This window comes from Notolepis coatsorum, assembly GCF_963971535.1.
Source record: "Notolepis coatsorum genome assembly, chromosome: 6".
NCBI lineage: Eukaryota > Metazoa > Chordata > Actinopteri > Aulopiformes > Paralepididae > Notolepis > Notolepis coatsorum.
In genome coordinates, this window is record NC_140170.1 from 179,528,595 (window position 1) to 179,550,715 (window position 22,121).

The window sequence follows — 22,121 nt, forward strand, 5'->3', positions numbered from 1 at the left end:
TGGGGGTCAGTTGCCGGCTGAAAAACGCCAGCGGTTGCCAGGCGCCGTCAACGTACTGCTCATGCACTGCGCCCACCGCGTAGTCTGACGCGTCGGTGGTAATGGCGACCGGGGCCCCCGGTGACGGGTGAGCCAACATGGCTGCACCCGCCAGGGCCGCCTTGGTGGCCGCGAAGGCTGTCGTCCTCTCGGCCGTCCAGTCGACCGGCTGGTTGGGGGACTTGCCCTTCAGCGCCTCGTAAAGCGGCCGCATGGTGTGGGCCGCCCGGGGGATGAACCGGTGATAAAACGTCACCATCCCGAGAAATTCCCTGAGCGCCCGGGCCGTCGGGGGTCGTGGGAAAGCGGAAACGGCCTCCACTTTCGACGGGAGGGGGGCGGCCCCCCTCCTGTCGATGAGGTGTCCGAGGAACCGTATGGAGGTCAACCCGAACTGACACTTAGCCGGGTTGATGATTAGGCCGTTTTGGCCCAGCCTCGTAAAGAGGCATCGTAGGTGCTCAAGGTGCTCCTCGGGCGAGGAGCTGGCGACGAGGATGTCGTCCAGGTAGACAAAAATAAACGGCATGTCTCTGAGCGTCGAGTCCATTAGCCTCTGGAAAGACTGTGCCGCGTTCTTCAGTCCGAACGGCATCCGTAGGAACTCAAATAGACCGAAGGGTGTTACCACCGCCGTCTTCGGGACGTCCAAGGGGTGTACCGGCACTTGGTGGTAACCGCGTACCAGGTCTACCTTCGAAAAGAACAGCTTACCCGCCAGGTGCCCCGAGAAGTCCTGGATGTGGGGGACCGGGTAGCGGTCTGGCGTGGTAGCGTCGTTGAGGCGTCTGTAGTCCCCGCACGGTCTCCATCCCCCGTCCGGTTTGGGCACGATGTGCAGCGGCGAGGCCCAGGGGCTGTCCGAGCGTCGGACAATCCCCAACTTCTCCATGTTGGCGAACTCTGACCTAGCGACTGCTAGTCTGTCAGGGTTGAGCCGGCGGGCCCTAGCGTACACGGGAGCTCCTTGAGTCTCTATGTGATGCTCGACCCCGTGTTTGGTGGTCGCGGCCGAGAACGTAGGCTGTGTCAAGCCGGGAAACTCCCGCAGTAGGCGTTGGTACACGTCACCTTCTGCGAGCGAGCTGGCCAGCCCGCTGTATACCACTTCATTGCGCACACAAGTCAAGGAAGCGTACGTCTGGGCGTCTACCAGGCGGCCGTGCCTCACGTCCACGAGGAGCCCATGTGCGCAGAGGAAATCCGCCCCGAGTAGTGGGAACGAGACGTCGGCCGTGACAAACTCCCACGTGAACCGCTGTCCCCCGAAACACAACTCCACGGTCCTCGTGCCGTAGGTGCGGATCGGGTTACCGTTGGCGGTCGTCAGTCGCGGACCCCCCCCCCCGCCGGCGGTGTCTACCACCGTCGCCGGTAGGACGCTCCTCTGTGCCCCGGTGTCGCAGAGGAATTCTCGACCAGAGAGTGTGTCCTTAATGAAGAGTAGCCTGTTCGACGTACCTGCGCTCACGGCCGCTACTGGGCGCAGGTGTTGGCGTTTCCCGCCCTGACAAAAGTACAAGGCGGGCGGCACTTCGTTGCTTTCGCGCCGAAGCGTGCATGGAAATAACACAGGCCTGTGTCATTATTGCCGTCGGCCGCGGCGCCCCTCCCCATCTTCGCCCCTCCCCCTCTGGGCATGTGCGCCCGTGTCGGGGCCAGCACCTCTGGGGCTAAGTGCTGCGTGGCCAGGTAGAACCGATCTGCCTCCTCCGCCAGAGCACGGGGATCCACAATGTTAGTATTGGCCAGCGCCGTCTGTACCCGTGGCGGCATGTGTCTGAGGAACAGCTCTTTAAATAAAAAGTTCGGCTGCTCGGCGCCCAGTAGATTCAGCATCATTTCCATATGCGCCGACGGCTTACTGTCCCCCAAGCCACGTATATCCAACAAACGTCGGGCCCGCTCCGACGGCGACAACTCAAAAATCCTGAGCAGGTGCGTCTTAAACGCCTCATATCTATCCCGGGCCGGCGGAGCGGTAATGAAGCCTACCGTCCTCGCCGCCGTAGTGTTGTTCAGACTCGAGACGACGTGGAAGTATCGAGCGGCGTCCTCCACGATTCCCCGTAGGGCGAATTGCGCCTCCGCCTGGGCGAACCACGCGGCCGCCGACTGCTCCCAAAACTCAGGCAGTCTGAGAAAACCAGCGTTGTTTGCCATGTTCGCCGTATTCTCCGTCTCGGAAACTTCCTCGAGACTAATGTCAGGGTCACCAGTGTAGCGCTGAGAAGAAGGAGTCGGAGGCGGTGTCTCGAAGCTAAACTCAATTTCTTTATTCATCAGCGTAACAACAAATCGACGTAGTCGTATCGACAGTAAAATAAGAAAGCCGGTGGCCGGAAGTGCCACCCTATAAATCGTCCGGGGGGAACTACCATTCCCAACGAGTTCCGTGTGAATTATGTACAGTCACTACACTATTTACATTTCGTTTGTACATGTATTATCATGGTAGGGGGTCTGTCGGGAGATTGTAGATTGTATATCTTACTTATTGATTAATAAATGACTAGCAACTGTAATCATAGTTTGGATGGCACTAGTCAAAATCCTGTGATTTTTAGGTTGTTGACAAGTAGCTAGATTGGATAGAATTCTAGCTTGTGTATCACAATTATACAGTAAATGAATATATCACCTGCTGTATTAGAACCCTGATCAATAATACATTATTGATCTTTATAATACACATGGATAATGTTTATTTTAGCATTTTCAAAGTGGAAATGCTATTCGAAAAATAATACATTCCAGGCTCATATAATTATAATGAAAAAGATGAACCACCCCATACCTACGTTATATGTTAAATACATTATTACAACAACAATACGCTTTTATACCATTGTTGACATCAAACTCCAGCAATCGGAAGTCTAAAATATGACTTCAGCAATACTGATCATCGCTGGTCCCCTCTCCCTCCATGTTTAGCAGGATAATGCAGCCTCCACATCTGGCTGAAATGGTACTCTGCTCATCAGGCATCCCCTATGGTTTGGACTTCAACAAATGAACTGATACACGACCACACCATGCTCTCTCCACTCTTTCCATTCGTAATGGTAATGCTTCAAATCTAGTCACAATTTCTCTAGATGTGTGTGTCATACAACATAAAATCACAGATTTGGGCCTAACTTTTCTGAGCAGTATTTACCAATAAGGACACTTTTGATCAAACTGATCAGCAGCTCAATAGTTTCTTTTGTGTTTCACGAGGTGCTTTTTTTTTTTTTTTTTTTTACTATGGTACCAGTCATTATATAAATGATGTACCATGGTACAGCCATAGTAAATGTAATGGAACCATTAATAACATGGTATAGTCCATTTTAAAACCATGATATCTATGGTACATGGTGTAATTTTTTATCATAGGAATGCCAGGATACATTTTTGTAAGAGATGTTTTCTGATGATGCTGAGTTGAGCCGATGGTTTCCTCTTGTTTGGGTTACTAAACAGATGACACCAACATTTACACAGGACTGGGTCTCACCATGGGCCATGTGTATAAACCAATGCCCCACTATGGTACAGGTAGTAGACTAGAAACATAGTATGTTTCATTCCTTGAACCATTTCTTCAGAATGTATCAACATGTACTACACCAGGGGTCAGGAACCTTTTTGACTGGGAGAGCCATAAAAGCCAAATATTTCTAAATATATTTCATTGAGAGCCATATAGTATTTTTAACGTATAATGAATTAAATATGTCTTACTTTTAATGCGACTTCTGGTGCTGCATGGTTTTGCTGATGGCCTTGTAATCTGGTTCATACGTGGTGAGGTTGAGCTTCATGCAGGCGTTGAGGCTTCCATCAGTTAAACGTGCGCGTAGGTTGGTCTTAATGTTCCTCATATGCAAGAATGACTGCCCACATGCATATGTAGAGCCAAACATGGTCAATATACGGCAATACTCACGCTGCATTGTGTGGTATGTCACAGGAAGCTCGTTCCAAGTTTTAAGAATCAGCTGGTCTTCAGGTTGAAGATTTTTAATTTCTGTCCAGTTGTGTTCCCTCGCCAGCTCTGCTCGCTATATCTTCAGCTACAGATACTATTAGCTGTATCTTCAAAACTAATTTCTGTTTACTTTTAAATGACACAGTATTATTAAGAAATATCACAAGTATTAAAAAAAAAAATAAGAGCCATATATGGCTCGCAAGCCATAGGTTCCCGACCCCTGTACTACACCAATAGACACTAAAAATAGAGGCCTTGCATGGACTGTTTGTGTACTTCTTTCTTACAGTATGATTTTATTATGATCCCCATTAGCTGATGCAAAACATCAGCTACTCTTCCTGGGGTCCACACATAACACATGTTACAGATAAGACATGTTCAGACAAGCAACCAAGTGGAATTAAAAATCAGAAAGTGACAATATACTTTCTATCAAACATATTACATGATACCGCATTCCTAATCATAATGGAATCATATAGTACAATATACATTACATAACACTATATATTAAATATGCACTCAATTCACAAGCAGTGAGAAACCATATACTCTTACCACCTATTTGTATAGGCTACTAATATTCCTGTCACTAAAAATACAATAAAATAAAAATAAATGTAACTATGGGTATGTGTCTACATTTACATAATGTGCAGGCGTAGGGCAGTTGGATGTTGTTTCAGTTGTCTTTTAAAGCCTGTATTGTAAACAAAAAGCTAAATGTAGCTATGTTTCTTGTATACGGTACATACTCATAAAGGTAGGACTAATTTCAGTTTTTTTTATCCATATATAGGCCACATTAAACCTTCCACTTACTCAAACGAAGTCGAGGTCACCCACACTACAGGCCACCACCAACAAAATACTGTGTTTACCAACACCGAAAAGTCACCCATTTAAAACAAAACGCGTCACCCCAGATGACTCATCTTTCTTTCAGTCCCTTGCCAGGTAGCTCGGATCGCTGGAAAACGAGATTTTGTCGGATTCTAATTTACTCTAAAGAATTGTAAGAGATAAATACAAGAAAAAAGTAGCTGCACAACAGTGGTGACGGCACACATTATTGTTTTGGAGCGTCCACAAATTAACCACGTTTCTCCAAATAGTGTGAGTCTGACGGGACATGTGTCTACTAGCTGGGACATTTGGCGTTAGATTTCTGCAATATTCATAGTTGTGTATTTTAACTATTTTATGCGAAGAGAAAACACAAGCGACAGAGCATTTTGACAGCACAGAGGAGGACCGGGCTGGTTGAGTCTACATGGCTCTCATGCAGTGTTTAAGACCAGCCCCCCGCCTCGGCCACACTATCAGTCTGTTGACGCTCCTACTCCTCCTAGTTACTTCAGCTTCTGTTTCGCAGCAGAGAACGAGAGAAGATGGCAGAAGTCGCCCCAGCTCCAGCCGCTCCGGTTAAGGCTGCCAAGAAGAAGGCAGCTCCCAAACCCAAGAAGGCAGGTCCCAGCGTCAGTGACCTGGTCGTCGAGGCAGTGTCCGCTTCCAAAGAGAGGAGCGGCGTGTCTCTTGCTGCCGTAAAGAAGGCTCTGGCTGCCGGTGGCTATGACGTGGACAAGAACAAGGCCCGCGTTAAGACCGCTGTCAAGAGTCTGGTGACAAAGGGAACCCTGGTCCAGGTCAAGGGTACCGGAGCCTCCGGGTCTTTCAAGATCAACAAGGCTGAGGTTAAAGCCAAGAAGCCCGCAAAGAAAGCCGCTCCGAAAGCCAAGAAGCCAGCAGCCAAGAAACCTGTCGTGGCCAAAAAGTCCACGAAGGTGGCAACGAAGAAGCCGGCTGCCGCCAAGAAGTCTCCCAAGAAAGTCAAGAAGGTAGCAGCCAAGAGTCCCAAGAAGGTAGCAGCTAAGAGTCCCAAGAAGGTAGCAGCCAAGAGCCCAAAGAAGGTGAAAAAGTCCGCTGCGCCCAAGAAGGCCCCAGTTAAGGCTGCCAAGCCAAAAGCAGCTAAGAGAGGAGCTCCCAAGAAGAGATAAGCGTTTGAACAGATCGTTGTCTTTAATTCAACAAAAGGCTCTTTTAAGAGCCACCCACCACTTTCATGAAAAGCAATATTGTACTATATCTAGTGTGTGGAAGTGATGGGGGCTTATCGAAGTATATAACTTGGGATTACTTTCAGCACGGCAGCAAACGCAACTTTACATATTATATAAATATGGAGAATATACCACAAATAAAATATAGATCAGATATAGGTTCTTAATTGTTGATTGTTATAAGTCGGGTTTGATTAGTGGGTCCTACTAACGCAGACACTTTACCGCAACGAGTTGAGCCCTTTATTGTGGAAATACATAAATTGCTGTCATTATGGTGCATTTATGTCTGTGCGTAAATGACCGCTATGACACTATTGGAATGACTACGGGTGATGGCACATCAATGTAATTTCATCTATTAAGACCGGTTTGGATCATTTGTTGGCACATAATTATGTTCCCCACTACCATTAAATATCTACAAGCAACAATTATATTATACAGAACAAGTGGAACATTGTCTCACACAAAAGGCTCTTATGGACTCCCACTATGAATGCAGCGAGTTGGAGAGTCGCGTTTTATTTTCGGGGTGTTTTCTCACCCAATCAGGAAAGGCGTTTTGTTGGCGGTTTTTCCAAAAGACCAGTCCTCCAATCCTCGTGTTGGATGTAGGCGGAGTACGAGCTCCCAGAGTGGAGACCAATCAGAAACGACTGCGCCTCCACGTTAGTAATATAAGGCCAGAGTTTCGGCACAGCAGCGTATTATTCTTGTTGGAGTAAAGAAGAAAACATAGTTTCTCATAATGGCTAGAACTAAGCAAACCGCTCGTAAATCCACCGGTGGCAAAGCCCCAAGGAAGCAGCTCGCCACCAAGGCTGCTCGTAAGAGCGCACCGGCTACCGGCGGCGTGAAGAAGCCACATCGTTACAGGCCCGGTACCGTGGCGCTGAGAGAGATCCGTCGTTACCAGAAGTCCACCGAGTTGCTCATCCGCAAATTGCCTTTCCAGCGCCTGGTCAGAGAAATCGCCCAGGACTTCAAGACCGACCTGCGCTTCCAGAGCTCTGCTATAATGGCTCTTCAGGAGGCCAGTGAGGCTTACCTGGTCGGTCTGTTTGAGGACACCAACCTGTGCGCCATCCACGCCAAGAGGGTGACCATCATGCCCAAAGACATCCAGCTGGCCCGCCGCATCCGTGGAGAGCGAGCTTAAATCGACATGTTGACTAGTTGTTCCCCTAAAGGCTCTTTTAAGAGCCACCTCAGTAATCATGAATGAGCCCAGTTTCCTTATTTTAACTGTTCTGATTCCACGTGGATGAAGTTGGTGATTGTTAATGTTCGTTTGATGACCATCGTAGCTCAATACCAAGTAACCAGAATATTGTAGTCATAAGTTCCTATTCATTTAGTCTTTTCTCGGATCCATTAGTTCATCGAATACACTGCAGACTAGTAATAAATATGACTCATGGTTTAAAATAAAATACCATCCGGATTCTCAGTGTTTGCTCCAGAGCCTTGTCTGGAGTTAATTTTGGTTGAGCCTGCATGCTTTCTTTCCCCATTTCCAAAATGGTCAGTGTGGTCCGGTACTGTCCATGGTGCTGAAATAGAGACATTTAGATTTCCAGTGACTACAAGTAGCGAATCCACTCTTCCAAACAATCTCGAGATTGATAAATTAATTTCTTATCACAAATAAACTATTTGTTATGTCGAGTAAATGATAAACACCTGCATATAATCTTTTTTATATACTTGTGTGACTATATAATATATCCCTTACCTTATATCACTGGCCAGTATGACTTACTACTATAGTGTACCTGTAACACCTGATCAGCATTATTAGTAGTAGTACTCATTTATAGATAATCGTTTAATTTAAGAGAGCAAAGCAGAACAAACTCATGGCTGCAACTCTTCTGCCCTCTACTGGCTAAATGAGTTTATACACGTACGCCGACCAATCGTATCGTAGGAGCCACGCAGCTGAATTTGCATCAACCTCCTACAAATAAGGCAGGAAACCGTAAGCGACCGTCACCATTCGTGTCTGATAAGCCGTCGAATATGCCTGAACCAGCCAAGCCAGCGCCCAAGAAGGGCTCCAAGAAAGCCGTCACCAAGACCGCTGCCAAGGGAGGCAAGAAGCGCAGAAAGTCCAGGAAGGAGAGTTATGCCATCTACATTTACAAAGTCCTGAAGCAGGTTCATCCCGACACCGGCGTTTCCTCCAAGGCCATGGGGATCATGAACTCCTTCGTTAACGACATCTTCGAGCGCATCGCTGGAGAAGCCTCGCGCCTGGCTCTCTACAACAAGCGTCGCACCATCACCTCCAGGGAGATCCAGACCGCTGTGCGTCTGCTGCTGCCCGGTGAGCTGGCGAAGCACGCTGTGTCTGAGGGAACCAAGGCGGTGACCAAGTACACTAGCTCCAAGTAAACCACCCTGTTCACTGAAGATTAACCCAAAGGCTCTTTTAAGAGCCACCCACTCTGTCCTGAGAGAGTTGTTTCTATTTTTATCATGATCGCGCTGTTCATGATCCAATCTGGTATGTCATAAATGGATAGATGTAGCAGTACTGTCTATCTGTATGTCGTGTGTGTCATATGATTAATTGAAAATGGGGGACCCTGATGGAAACAAGACTAAAGTCTTTCTCAGGTCTGCATCCTCTTTAACAATTGTCTGTATTGAGCTGTACTGTACCCATTCTGCAATCTGTTAATAAACTTTTCAATCAATCAATCAATCATCAAAGTGGTTGAGTGCCGGGTATTGCCTTTCTTTTGAACAGTTATTATCATGGTAGGGGGTTCTGTCGGGAGATGAAGTTGTATAAATTATGATACTTATTGATTAATAAATGACTTACAACTGTAATCATAGTTTGGATGGCTATTAAGTTGCAAATTATATTTAAAAATCCTGTGATTTTAGGTTGTTAAGTAGCTAAATTGGATAGACTAGCTTAGTACATCACATGTATACAGTAAATTAATATATCATCACCTGCCGTATTAGAACCTTGATCAATAATACATTATTGGACTTTATAATACACATGGATAATGTTTATTTTAGCATTTTCAAAGTGGAAATGCTATTCCAAAAATAATACATTCCAGGCTCATTTAATTATAATGAAAAAGATGAACTACCCCATAGCCAAACACACGTCCTATGATTTCCAACAGTCAAGTGCAAATAGTATTCATTATTTGATCATATGAGCTCTGTATATTTCTGTACAATTTACAACCTTGTTGTATGTTAAATGCATTATTACAACAACAATAACCTTTTATCAAACTCCAGCAATCAGAAGTCTAAAATCTGACTTCATAAATTAAGTAACCCTCAGCAATACTGATCATCTCCGGTCCCCTCTCCCTCCATGTTTAGCAGGATACACAGCCTCCACATCTGGCTGAAAGGTTACTCTGCTCAACAGGCATCCCCTGATAAACCACACCATGCTCTCTCCACTCGTAATGTTAATGCTTCAAATCTAGTCACAATTTCTCTAGACAACATGTCGTACAACATAAAATCACAGATTAGGGCCTAACTTTTCTGAACAGTATTTACTAATAAGGACACTTTTGATCAAACTGATCAGCAGCTCAATAGTTGCTTTTATGTTTCACAAGGTGCTCTGAATCTGCCCTTACAAAAAAATATTTTCTGTTTTACCATGGTACCAGTCATACAAATTATTTACCATGGTACAGCCATATAGTAAATGTAATGGAACCATTAATAACATGGTTATAACATGGTATAGTCCATTTTAAACCATGATATCAATGGTACATGGCATCATTTGTTATCATAGGAATGCCAGGATACATTTTTGTAAGAGATGTTTCTAAATGGAAATGGGGGACCCTGATGTAAACAAGACAAACGTCTTTTTCTGGTCTGCATCCCCTTAACAATTGTGTGTATTGAGCCGTACTGTATTGTATTGCAGAATGGGCTCAATACACACAATTGTTAAGGGGATGCATACCAGAGAAAGACTTTCGTCTTGTTTACATCAGGGTCCCCCATTTTCAATTCATCATAACATATATGACACACATGACATACAGATAGACAATACTGCTACATCTATACATTTATGACATACCAGATTTACAAATACAATATTGTTTGTGATACAAAAATAGTCTAAAAAAGAGAGTATATACATTTGACAAAGAAACTGTACATTGGAGGAGGTTGGGTAGGAGGGGGTGGGGGGAACTGTACATTGGAGGTGGTTGGGTGGGGGGTAACTGTACATTGGATTATCTGGCGGCTGTGCTGGAATATCTGACCGCTGAGATAACTATCTGAAGCGGTGCGACTCGTTGAGACCATTTTCTTTACCTGGTCTGGATCACTAATCACATTATAAATAAATCGGTAGAACTAGTTGTGTTTTGTAGCCGTGCCTGTTTCATGGGGGTCCATAAAAGAGCCTTTTGTGAGTCAATGTTCCACTTGTTATGTATAATATAATGGTTGCTTGTGTAGATATTTAATGTGAGGTAGTGGGGAACATAATTATGTGCCAACATATGATCCAAACCGGTCTGAATAAATAAAATTACATTAATCTGCTGTGTCCACTAATGGGCCATCACCCGTAGTCATTCCAAGTGTCATAGCGGTCATTTACGCACAGACATAAAGGCACCATAATGATAGCAATTCATGTATTTCCACATAAAGGGCTCAACTCGTTGCAGTAAAGTATCTGCGTTAGGACCCACTAATCAAAAGCGGACTTAATAACAATCAACATTCTCCAATTGAGAACCTATATCTGAGGTAACTCGTGGAAATCAACCATCCCATAAGTAATACTAAGTTATATACTTCGATAAGCCCCCTTCACTTCCACACACTAGAGTACAATAATTGCTTTTCATGGAAGTGGTGGGTGGCTCTTAAAAGAGCCTTTTGTTGTATTAAAGACAACGTTCTGTTCAAACGCTTATCTCTTTTTGGGAGCTCCTCTCTTAGCCGCTATTGGCTTGGCAGCCTTCTTAGCTGGGGCCTTCTTGGGCGCAGCTGGCTTTTTCACCTTCTTTGGGCTCTTGGCTGCTACCTTCTTGGGACTCTTGGCTGCTACCTTCTTGGGACTCTTGGCTGCTACCTTCTTGACTTTCTTGGGAGACTTCTTGGCGGCAGCAGGCTTCTTCGTTGCCGCCTTCGTGGGCTTTTTGGCCACGACAGGTTTCTTGGCTGCTGGCTTCTTGGCTTTCGGAGCAGCTTTCTTTGCAGGCTTTTTGGCTTTAACCTCAGCCTTGTTGATCTTGAAAGAGCCGGAGGCTCCGGTACCCTTGACCTGGACCAGGGTTCCTTTTGTCACCAGACTCTTGACAGCGGTCTTAACGCGGGCCTTGTTCTTGTCCACGTCATAGCCACCGGCAGCCAGAGCCTTCTTTACGGCAGCCAGAGACACACCGCTCCTCTCTTTAGAAGCAGACACTGCCTCGACGACCAGGTCACTGACGCTGGGACCTGCCTTCTTGGGTTTGGGAGCTGCCTTCTTCTTAGCGGCCTTAGCCGGAGCAGCGGGAGCTGGAGCTGGAGCGACTTCTGCCATCTTCTCTCGTTCGGTCTCAGATTCAACACAACTAGAATTGTGATATTGAAGCTCAGTCAGAGGGCTGGTCTTAAACACTACATGAGAGCCATATAGACTCAACCCACCGTGTCCTCCTCTGTGCTGCCAAAAAGCTCTGCCGCTTGTGTTTTCTCCTCGCCAAAAAAGAGCTCAAATACACAACTATGAATATTGCAGGAATTTAACGCCAAATGGGTCAGCAAGCAGAAATATGTGCCATCAGAATTAAACCATTTGGAGACCCCTGGTGTGTTTGTGGACGCTTCAAACCACCAATTTGCGCCTTCACCATGGTGCGCAGCTATACCTTTCTCTGTTATTTATGTCTCACAATTCTTTAGATTGCATTATAATCCGGCATAATCTCGTTTTCCAGCGAGCCGAGCTACCTGACTAGAGACTGGGAGCATGAATAGTAATCTGGGGTGACGGGTTTTGTTTTAAATGGATGCTTTTCCGGTGTTGGTAAACACACTGTTGCTGGTGGCCTGTAGCGTGGGTCACCTCGACTTCGTATGAGGGATGATCACTACCTTAGATTAGTGGAAGGTTTCACGTGGCCTATATTAATTACAACTAACATTTAATTAATTAATGTTGCAAAACATTTCATAACTCACACAAGAAGCGTAGCTACATTTTCCTTTTGGGGGTGGGGGACTAGTTTGCTTAGTTAGTTTAGACTGCTGCATGCTTGTTGACAATACATGCTTTTTGGGCATTGCTGATCTGCTGTGTTTTCTGATTTAAATCTGCTACACTGAACACTTAGCACAATAAATAATAACTGCATTGGTCTATTTTAATTGTATTTCAATAGTTTAAATAGACATAGTAGATTCATAATGAATCATGATCATATCACCAAACATAAACGCACCATATCAACATGTTCTGCATTACCACAAAAGCGGCCTTGCACGGAATGTTTGTGTAGTAAAGGCAATGGAATGGTTGCTATATGTATAAATTATATGTATAGATTATCATATCAACACATAGTGTTGTGTCTTATTACTGAATGTTATAAAGAAGTCATAACGGAACAGTAATATCATGCTTTTCAGAAGTGTTTTACCGACTACCACTGCACATAAATTAGGCATTTTCTTTTGAAGGTGGTTACCAACGGTTACAGGCAGCCATGCTGGAAGAAACAGAACAACACAATCATTACAGTTTGTGTTTAGCCTATAGGTCAGATATACAGGCCTCTGTTGTTAGGGCTCAACTCATTGTGAAGTAAAGGATATTAGAATGTGGTGCAGTAGGCTGCCAGCTACATTTTTGATACATTCAGAAGAAATAGCTCAAGGAATGAAACATACTATGTTGTCAGAGTCATACTTGTATTATTATCTTGTACCACAGTGAGGTACTGATACATGTAGCTCATGGTGAGACCATGTCGGTCTGTGTCATCTGTTTATGATCTGTAATAAATAACCCAAACAAGACGACACCTGCTCATGGAGATGACTCGGCACCATCAGAAAACATCTCTCACCTTATAAATGTATACTGGCATTTCCATGATTAAAAGTTATGCCAAATGCATGCAAAAGGGATTATGCAGCTGTATGTACAGACAGATGTGTATATGAATGTGTGTGTGTGTGTATATATATATATATTGTAAGTCAAAGCAGTGACAGATGTCACCAAGAGAGCTATTGATTGATTGAAAACTTTATTAACAGATTGCAGAATGGGTACAGTATAGCTCAATACATACAATTGTTAAGGGGATGCAGACCAGAGAAAGACTTTTGTCTTGTTTACATCAGGGTCCCCCATTTTCAATTCATCATAACATATAATACACGACTTACAGATAGACAGTACTGCTACATCTATACATTTATGACATACCAGATTTGCAAATACAGTACTGTTTGTGATACAAAAATAGTCTAGAAACGAGAGTATATACATTTGACGTAGAAACTGTACATTGCGCTATCAAGGTGCACAAAATAATTGTCTTGGAAAAATGCAGTTTCATGTCGATTATTGCTTGGCTTAATTAATATCAAGTGTGGCTATGGAGTTTTGCTAAGAGAATATATAGTTGGGTTATTATGGCTTTGCGCGCAAATAGTTTCCTGAGACATTGAACCTTACATTGTTGCTCCTAAAATAAAATATGGGCAAAATAGCAAAGTTCATATTACATAAATTAAGCACCTCGTACAGATGGAAATGTATTGACTCCCGAGCTAATTCCTCCCACTACCTGCCCTTGAGAGAAAATCATTGTTAATTACAGCACCATGAAATATAAATGAAAATATAGCAATATGGTGCCTTATGGAGTGCTACCTTATTTCATTGAGCTGTAATTAACACACAAAATACAGATGACCATATTCAAACTACTTTACTCGAATGTAAAACTTTGAATTTCCCTATCGAGGTCAATGTAATGTGTTGCATCATGGGGGTCAGTCCTATGGTCCCACAGCCCCAGATTTTCTTTGCACTCAAAATGTAGGGCCTATGTTCCCATATTTCTAAGATGCTTCTCAAAATGAGGCCCCATGTTCCCGGACGAACCTACTACGAGAGGACAACCTCGTTGCCCATATGCGCATGTCCAGAGTTAATTATATTATATTATACTACCTGTAACCCCTCTCCTGCTATGATAACGAATGTCCCCAAGGGGATCAATAAATATGTTATGGCAATTTGGAGTCTAAATACTTTAAATATCAGAATTAAAGTGATGATTTTAGTATAACTGGCATGTTGAAATAATGAGTTAATGGAATGTACTTTTCATGATTACGGTGGCGGCTCTTAAAAGAGCCGTTGGGTTATGAATGTAGGAAAACAAAGCAGATTTAAGCGCGCTCTCCACGGATGCGGCGGGCCAGCTGGATGTCTTTGGGCATGATGGTCACCCTCTTGGCGTGGATGGCGCACAGGTTGGTGTCCTCAAACAGACCGACAAGGTAAGCCTCACTGGCCTCCTGAAGAGCCATGACAGCAGAGCTCTGGAAGCGCAGGTCGGTCTTGAAGTCCTGGGCGATTTCTCTGACCAGGCGCTGGAAAGGCAACTTGCGGATCAACAACTCGGTGGACTTCTGGTAACGACGGATCTCTCTCAGCGCCACGGTACCGGGCCTGTAACGATGTGGCTTCTTCACGCCGCCGGTAGCCGGTGCACTCTTACGAGCAGCCTTGGTGGCGAGCTGCTTCCTTGGGGCTTTGCCACCGGTGGACTTACGAGCGGTCTGCTTAGTTCTTGCCATTATGAGAAACTATGTTTTCTTCAATCGAACAAGAATAACATGCTGCTGCGCCGAAACCCTGGCCTTATATTACTAACGCGGAGGCGCAGTCGTTTCTGATTGGTCTCCACTCTGTGAGCTCGTTATTCCGCCTACACCTCACACGACGATTGGAGGACTCGTCTTTTGTAAAAACCGCCAAGAAAACGTCTTTCCTGATTGGGTGAGAAAACACAAGCCCGAAGATAAAACGCGACTCGCAAACTCGCTGCATTCATTTTCTAACTCGTTTAGCGAAAGAGAATAATAAACATGTCTGGAAGAGGCAAGACCGGAGGAAAGGCCAGAGTTAAGTCCAAGACTCGCTCCTCTCGTGCCGGGCTTCAGTTCCCCGTGGGTCGTGTCCACAGACTGCTGCGTAAAGGCAACTATGCTCATCGTGTTGGAGCCGGTGCCCCGGTTTATCTGGCTGCTGTGCTGGAATATCTGACCGCTGAGATCCTGGAGTTGGCTGGAAACGCTGCCCGTGACAACAAGAAGAGCCGTATCATCCCCCGCCATCTGCAGCTGGCCGTCCGTAACGACGAGGAGCTCAACAGACTGCTGGGAGGAGTGACCATCGCTCAGGGTGGTGTGCTGCCCAACATCCAGGCTGTCCTTCTGCCCAAGAAGACCGAGAAGGCTGCTAAGCCTGCCAAGAAGTAAATTATTTAGCCTCTTCGACAAACCCCACAAAGGCTCTTTTCAGAGCCACCCACCTCTTCTTGAAAATGCAATATTTCCGTTTGTCAAAATACAATTTGGTTGTAACTTACGTTGTCTCGCTACTTCGGACATTAATGTAAGACGATAAACACGTAATTACACATGTACAGTGCTGTTTAGAAGTAATGTTTAAGTGTGTTGTCTGTCTGCAGTGTTTTTGTCCCTGTTTTGAAGGCTTAACAATATAATGTAAAATTATAAATTGCATGTCATAGAGGTCAAGTGATGATTAATTTGAACTGAGAAACATAAATAGTAAGGGTTATATATACAGATTACAGCATGCACGAACATAAATTGACATAATGACAGCAATTTGTGTATTTCCACAATTGTTGGGGCTCAACTGAAGCGGTGCGACTCGTTGAGACTATTTTCTTTACCTGCCAATGTTGCTGGTCTGGATCACTAATCACATTATAAATAAATGGGTAGAACTACAAGTCGTGTTTTGTAGCCGTGCCTGTTTCATATAAATAGTGGGGGTCCATAAAAGAGCCTTTTGTGAGACAATGTTCCACTTGTTCTGTGTACTATAATGGTTGCTTGTGTAGATATTTAATGTGAGGTAGTGGGAAACATAATTATGTGCCAACATATGATCCAGGTAGTCATACTGGAAGAAACAGAACAACACAAACATTACAGTTTGTGTTTAGCCTATAGGTCAGATATAAAGGCCTCTATTGTTAGGGCTCAACTCATTGTGAAGTAAAGTATCTTAGAATGTGGTGCAGTAGGCTGCCAGCAAAATTTTTGATACATTCAGAAGAAATAGCTGAAGGAATGAAACATACTATGTTGTCAGAGTCATACTTGTATTATTATCTTGTACCACAGTGAGGTACTGATACATGTAGCTCATGGTGAGACCATGCCGGTCTGTGTCATCTGTTTATGATCAGTAATAACCCAAACAAGAGGAAACCTGCTCATGGAGACGACTCAGCACCATCAGAAAACATCTCTCACCTTATAAATGTATACTGGCATTTCCATGATTAAAAGTTATGCCAAATACATGTAAAAAGGATTATATGCAGGTATGTACAGACAGATGTGTATATGAATGTGTGGGTGTGTATATATATATATAATTTAAGGTGCACAAAATCATTGTCTTGGAAAAATGCAGTTTCATGTCGATTATTGCTTGGCTGATAATCTCAAGTGTGGCTATGGAGTTATGCTAAGAGAATACAATTGCGTTATTATGGCTTTGCGCGGAAATAGCTTCCTGTGCGCGGGAAATGTGCGACAAAGCCTCTCAACCAATCGTATACAAGAAGCCACGCAGCTGTATTTGCACAATTTGACCTATAAAAGGGCAGCAGTGCGCTTCTGTTTCCACATTCGTTCCTGTTTAGTTCCGATTGATCATCATGCCTGAACCAGCCAAGCCAGCGCCCAAGAAGGGCTCCAAGAAAGCCGTCACCAAGACAACCGCCAAGGGAGGCAAGAAGCGCAGAAAGTCCAGGAAGGAGAGTTATGCCATTTATATTTACAAGGTGCTGAAGCAGGTCCATCCCGACACCGGCGTTTCCTCCAAGGCCATGGGGATCATGAACTCCTTCGTTAACGACATCTTTGAGCGCATCGCCGGAGAAGCCTCTAAACTGGCTCTCTACAACAAGCGTAGGACCATCACTTCCAGGGAGATCCAGACCGCCGTCCGCCTGCTGCTCCCCGGTGAACTGGCCAAGCACGCAGTGTCCGAGGGAACCAAGGCTGTGACCAAGTACACTAGCTCCAAGTAAACCCCCGTTCACTTAAGATATACCAAAGGCTCTTTTAAGAGCCACCCACACTTTATTGAGAGAGTTCAGATTGTTTTTCAATAATTGCTTTGTCCTAAAGGTTTCCACATTTCAGAATGATTGTTATATAAGTCACTTGACATTTTCTACAACCGCTTTACCCACGACTTTCTTTGCTCTCATTTCAAAACACCGATCTCATTTAATTATGCAAAACGATACGGGGCAACTTAGGCGGTATAGGCTTACTTATTTTAAGTTATGTTCTGGTTCCATATGGAATTAGTAGGTGTCATGTTGACATGAATATTGAAGTCTTCAGTTAGCCTTTTCTCTGATCTATTAGTTGCATCGATTACACTGCTGACAAATATTGCATAATAACCCATGTTTAAAAATGTGGACAATCCAAACTATCCCATTAACTTTGCCCCACAGTCTTGTCTAGTTGTCTGGGGTCCATTTTGGTTTAGCCTGCAAGCTTTCCCTGGTTTCCAAAATGGTTTCGTCAGTGTGGTCTGGTACTGTCCATGGTGCTGAGCGCCCTTTAGATGTGCGGTGCCTGTGGGCATAGGCCGTCAACAAGGCTTCTCCAACCATCCCGGTCCTGAGCCAACCTCTCCAGCCTGCCCCAGGAGTGTCCCATCTTCCATCATCTGTGCTTCATAAAGTAAGAAAATCAGAAATCAGATAAAACCACAAGGACATTGTCCACCACTAATGGACACAGCTAGTGAGACAGAGTAGCACATATTTGTGTCTCACAGCAGATATATCCAGAAGACCAGTGTAGTGTATGCATGATGAGTCTTACTCTGGTCTGCATCCCCTTATAGTGGCGCGGCATAGCTCAACATATCAAACCAATTGTTCGTTTTGTGACAAAAGCACCAAATTTGGCAGATGTGTTGATAGATATATTGGGAACAAAACTGGATATTGGGGCGTTACAAACTAGCACCCTGGTGGCCGTGGCATTTTTCAAAATGGCCACCAGCGCTTGGTCAATCTTTCCTATCCCATTGGATTTGCATGCAATAATGGGTATAATCTAGATCCCACTAACCCTGATAACCAAATAAAATAATCACTCACTATTCTAAGGACATTTACAAACATTTTTGTAATTTCATTATATTAATAATATAGAGTGGCATGAATCAGTAAAACAGTTATCGTAGCAGGCTGCTTAACACTAGCACAGCCGACAAGGGGTCAAATGACTCCAGCTCTGTCAATCAATGACTTTTCCTAAAAGTAAGATAAGATATTCCTTTATTGATCCCCTTGGGGAAATTCAGGCATCATAGCAGCATGGGGGGGAGGGGGGGGTACAGGTAGTAAAACAACACAGTATACAGGTAGTAAAAAACAACACAGGCAGTGTAAACAATTTGATCAATATGGTCAATATAAGTACCCGTTTTATCTGGCACGGTTTCTGAAATTTCAAAATGACTTCAGGAAAATTTTATTAGAACGTTATTCCACATATATGTGGAAAATCACAGCACTTTGTGAGCGTCTAGCGCAGGGGTGGCCAACCCATGGCTCGCGAGCCGCATGTGGCTCTTTGCCAGTCAATGTGTGGCTCTTCCATCCAAAAAAAAAATAATAATATTTGTATTTATTATTATTATTATTATATTTTTTTCTTTTTTTTGTCACTTAAACCTGTGGTAAACCTCATATTTTTTATATTAAGAGGTAATTATAAAGTTTACACTGTTTATTTTTCTTATATTTCTCATAAGCTGTGGGGTCATCTGACCCCTTCCGGCGGGAATCAGTGACATTTTCTCCATGGCTGTTCTAGTGTTAAAGACATAATTTCCATATTATAGCATACTAAAGTGCAAATGTTATTTATTTAAGTACAGTGTATGAGGTATAAGATGGCCCCAAGCTTACATTGCAAAAGCAAAAAAAATGTAAAATGTAATTTTTTTTTTATATATTATTGTTATTACATATTTTTTTTTTTACCACATGGTGGTGCTGGCGATGAAGAGAACTCTGTGAATCAGAGTGTGGACAAAATGTCCTGGGCTGCATACCATGCAAGTCAACAGCTTGCTGGAAGAAAAGTAATCTGCCCAAGTGCCCTACTATCCCTGTTCCACGAGAGTGCCCACACAGCGGCGATGATCAAACACTCCATGGATGTAGTCAGAAATGCAATTCAACATCTGAATTCTGGGCAGACACCAGTAGTAACATTTGATCAACCCCTGTATGCTATTGCCAAGCAGATCCAGTGGAAGTGGCCAGAGATGTATGGGGAAGACAAATTTGTTGTGATGTTTGGCGGCCTGCATATAGAGATGGCAGCTCTGAAGACCCTGGGTGATTGGTTGAAAGACAGTGGCTGGGTTGAAGCACTGGTACAAGCAGAGATCACAACAGCAGGCACTGCTGACTCCTTGCGTGCAGCACATGTTGCTCACACCTGACGTGCCCACCAAGTCACAGTGGCTGCACTATATGGCTATGGTTAGACTAGTGTATTCCTGGCGTTTTTTTATATGTTTTTGACGACGTTTGATGTCCTATCTACACAGAAATGCGTTTTTTGGCGTTTTTTTGTGGATACGGCTGAAACGCAAAATTGTGTTTGCGTTTGGAGATACGCAAAAAAAACGCTTCGACAACAGCGTGTAGTCAGCACGGAGCAGTTGTTGCGAAAACGCCCATGCGCAGTAGATACCATCTGCGTGCCCTTCCTGTGTACAGTGTGTGTGTTTGGGACAGAGCTCCGTGTCCCAAATAGCTTCAGCTACCATGTGTTGTCAAGTTATTGTTATAAGGACCCCAGTCCAAGCTACAACAGTCTGCATTCCCTTAACAATTGTTTGTATTGAGCCGTATTGTATTGTACCCATATGCAATATGTTAAATAAAGTTTACATCCATTCATTCTGCTAGCATTACCGATTGCATGAGCAGCTGGCTAACGTGAGCTATCAGGATTCAGACCCTGTTAGCTCAGAGTTCCTCTTTCAACTTAACAAGCATTAAACAAAATGGCCCAATCATCTATTCACGTTTGTTTAATACACACAGCGTTGTCTCTAATGTTATCTAACTACTGATAGCTCGCGATATCATCAGTTTTGTTGCTGGCTAAGTAGCGTGAGCTAACATTAGCTTCTAGCCACAATGCTATATTGTTATAATGGCATACTCCATTGACATTAGCATGCAGCTAACAATGCTACCGAGCGTTTTTTAGACTAAACTATCCGCTCTTGGTGGTCACTTGTGTTGATGTTAGTTTTGTTTCATCAACAAATGACAGGCAGAACACACAGTGAATGTATCCGTTTTGTTTATTGCACTTTTATTAGGCTTTGCTGAAAAATTATTGCTGCATTGAGTAAAGCAAGATGGTGGCGCGGCATAGGCGCCTGCCTTATTGACATTTTCTTTGCTGGAGCTTCCACCAGGAAGTGTATTGGCACATTCGTTCTGATTGGTTGAAATTGCCTTCATGTTTGCCACCTACTGCCACCTACTGCTTTGGCAGTGTACTACATCAGTGTGCTCGGCTGACAAAAACGAAAAAAAAAAACGAAAGTGTGACTCGAGGCGCATGACGTCGCGGCGATACGTATAAGAAAACAATACGAAATGATACGAAAGGTGTAACCGCAGCATATGTCCTGCAGTATCGGGCCTACAATAACCGTGATACAGATACAGAAGATGCGCCTTTGGGGTTTGATGAATGGTGCTCAAACCCCAAAGCTGCGCTCAATTCCAGTACTGGGCAACAGTCATGGCATTGGAGCTGTGTTTACTGGTCTATGTGAGATCCCTGCGGCAGTCCTTCAGCATGTACAGATACAGCACTCAAAACTCAAACCTCTCATGCCTCTCTACCACTCTCTACCACTCCTCTATTGTTCTTGACCGGGCCAGATTTCACACCTCCACTTCCTCCCACAGGCTGGGCAGATTTTCATCTTACATTTTTATTCGTCCCAAATGTCCCAGCCCCATCAGATTTCTTAGCTTTTTTCACTGTTTACTTATCATGCATTGCAACACTAATATATGGTCAGTACCCCAAGTCAGACTGCCCATATAAAAATTATTTTGGGGGTCTGAGGGCAGTAGCCCCCGACCCCCTCCCTGGGGAAGCACTTAAGTTAACTACCCTCCCTTTGTTCCCCCAGCCAACACCCCCGGAAAATTAACACCTGAGTAGACTTAAGTGGCACACAAGCAGCAACAAGCAGCAGACAAGCAGCAGAATTGGTTTGATTTTTGAGCGCTGCGTCTGTACCTCGATGCTCTGACAGAACTCGTCCCCTGGTTCTTTGCTCTGGACCATACAAACTATGCCCGCTGGATCGGTTCATCTTCGTGACATGACTGAACTACCAACAAGACACCCAGATGTTGCCAGAGAATTGAATGTAGGCAATTTCACCATTCAGAAGACCAATCAGGTCTTCTCGCCAATCCCCATTGATCAAGCACATGAGCAAAATAATGCTTGTATCAAGAGTGATGGAGGACTTTGAAGATGCTCACCAGCTCATGGGAAGACAAGATGGGGTGCTCCACCATGATCAGACAGCAAGTGTGCAGAAAGCATTTAGAAAAGATGTATGCTCGCTTGTATTAACAATTGTGTGTATTGAGCCGTACTGTATTGTACCCATTCTGCAATCTGTTAATAACATTTTC

At 44.2% G+C, this 22,121-nt stretch overlaps 6 protein-coding genes across 6 annotated transcripts; 5 read left to right on the top strand and 1 right to left on the bottom strand.

The window, feature by feature from the left end:
- Positions 1-5,415: 5,415 nt before the first annotated feature.
- Positions 5,416-6,021, top strand: LOC311229803 (histone H1-like; the record flags this gene model as incomplete). The annotated part of the gene is made up of 1 exon (XM_084315877.1): positions 5,416-6,021. One exon carries the CDS (start codon positions 5,416-5,418, stop codon positions 6,019-6,021), a length of 606 nt encoding a protein of 201 aa, XP_084172003.1.
- An 814-nt stretch (positions 6,022-6,835) lies between these two features.
- On the top strand, positions 6,836-7,246 carry LOC311230140 (histone H3.2-like; the record flags this gene model as incomplete). The annotated part of the gene is made up of 1 exon (XM_084316318.1): positions 6,836-7,246. The coding sequence occupies one exon, from the start codon at positions 6,836-6,838 to the stop codon at positions 7,244-7,246; it is 411 nt and encodes a 136-aa protein (XP_084172444.1).
- Positions 7,247-8,109: 863 nt separating this feature from the next.
- LOC311230467 (histone H2B-like) lies at positions 8,110-8,484 on the top strand (the record flags this gene model as incomplete). The annotated part of the gene is made up of 1 exon (XM_084316759.1): positions 8,110-8,484. The coding sequence occupies one exon, from the start codon at positions 8,110-8,112 to the stop codon at positions 8,482-8,484; it is 375 nt and encodes a 124-aa protein (XP_084172885.1).
- Positions 8,485-14,514: 6,030 nt separating this feature from the next.
- Positions 14,515-14,925, bottom strand: LOC311229804 (histone H3.2; the record flags this gene model as incomplete). Its single annotated transcript, XM_084315878.1, has 1 exon — positions 14,515-14,925. The coding sequence occupies one exon, from the start codon at positions 14,923-14,925 to the stop codon at positions 14,515-14,517; it is 411 nt and encodes a 136-aa protein (XP_084172004.1).
- A 291-nt stretch (positions 14,926-15,216) lies between these two features.
- Positions 15,217-15,609, top strand: LOC311229805 (histone H2A-like; the record flags this gene model as incomplete). The annotated part of the gene is made up of 1 exon (XM_084315879.1): positions 15,217-15,609. The coding sequence occupies one exon, from the start codon at positions 15,217-15,219 to the stop codon at positions 15,607-15,609; it is 393 nt and encodes a 130-aa protein (XP_084172005.1).
- A 1,442-nt stretch (positions 15,610-17,051) lies between these two features.
- On the top strand, positions 17,052-17,426 carry LOC311230535 (histone H2B-like; the record flags this gene model as incomplete). The annotated part of the gene is made up of 1 exon (XM_084316841.1): positions 17,052-17,426. The coding sequence occupies one exon, from the start codon at positions 17,052-17,054 to the stop codon at positions 17,424-17,426; it is 375 nt and encodes a 124-aa protein (XP_084172967.1).
- Positions 17,427-22,121: the final 4,695 nt, after the last annotated feature.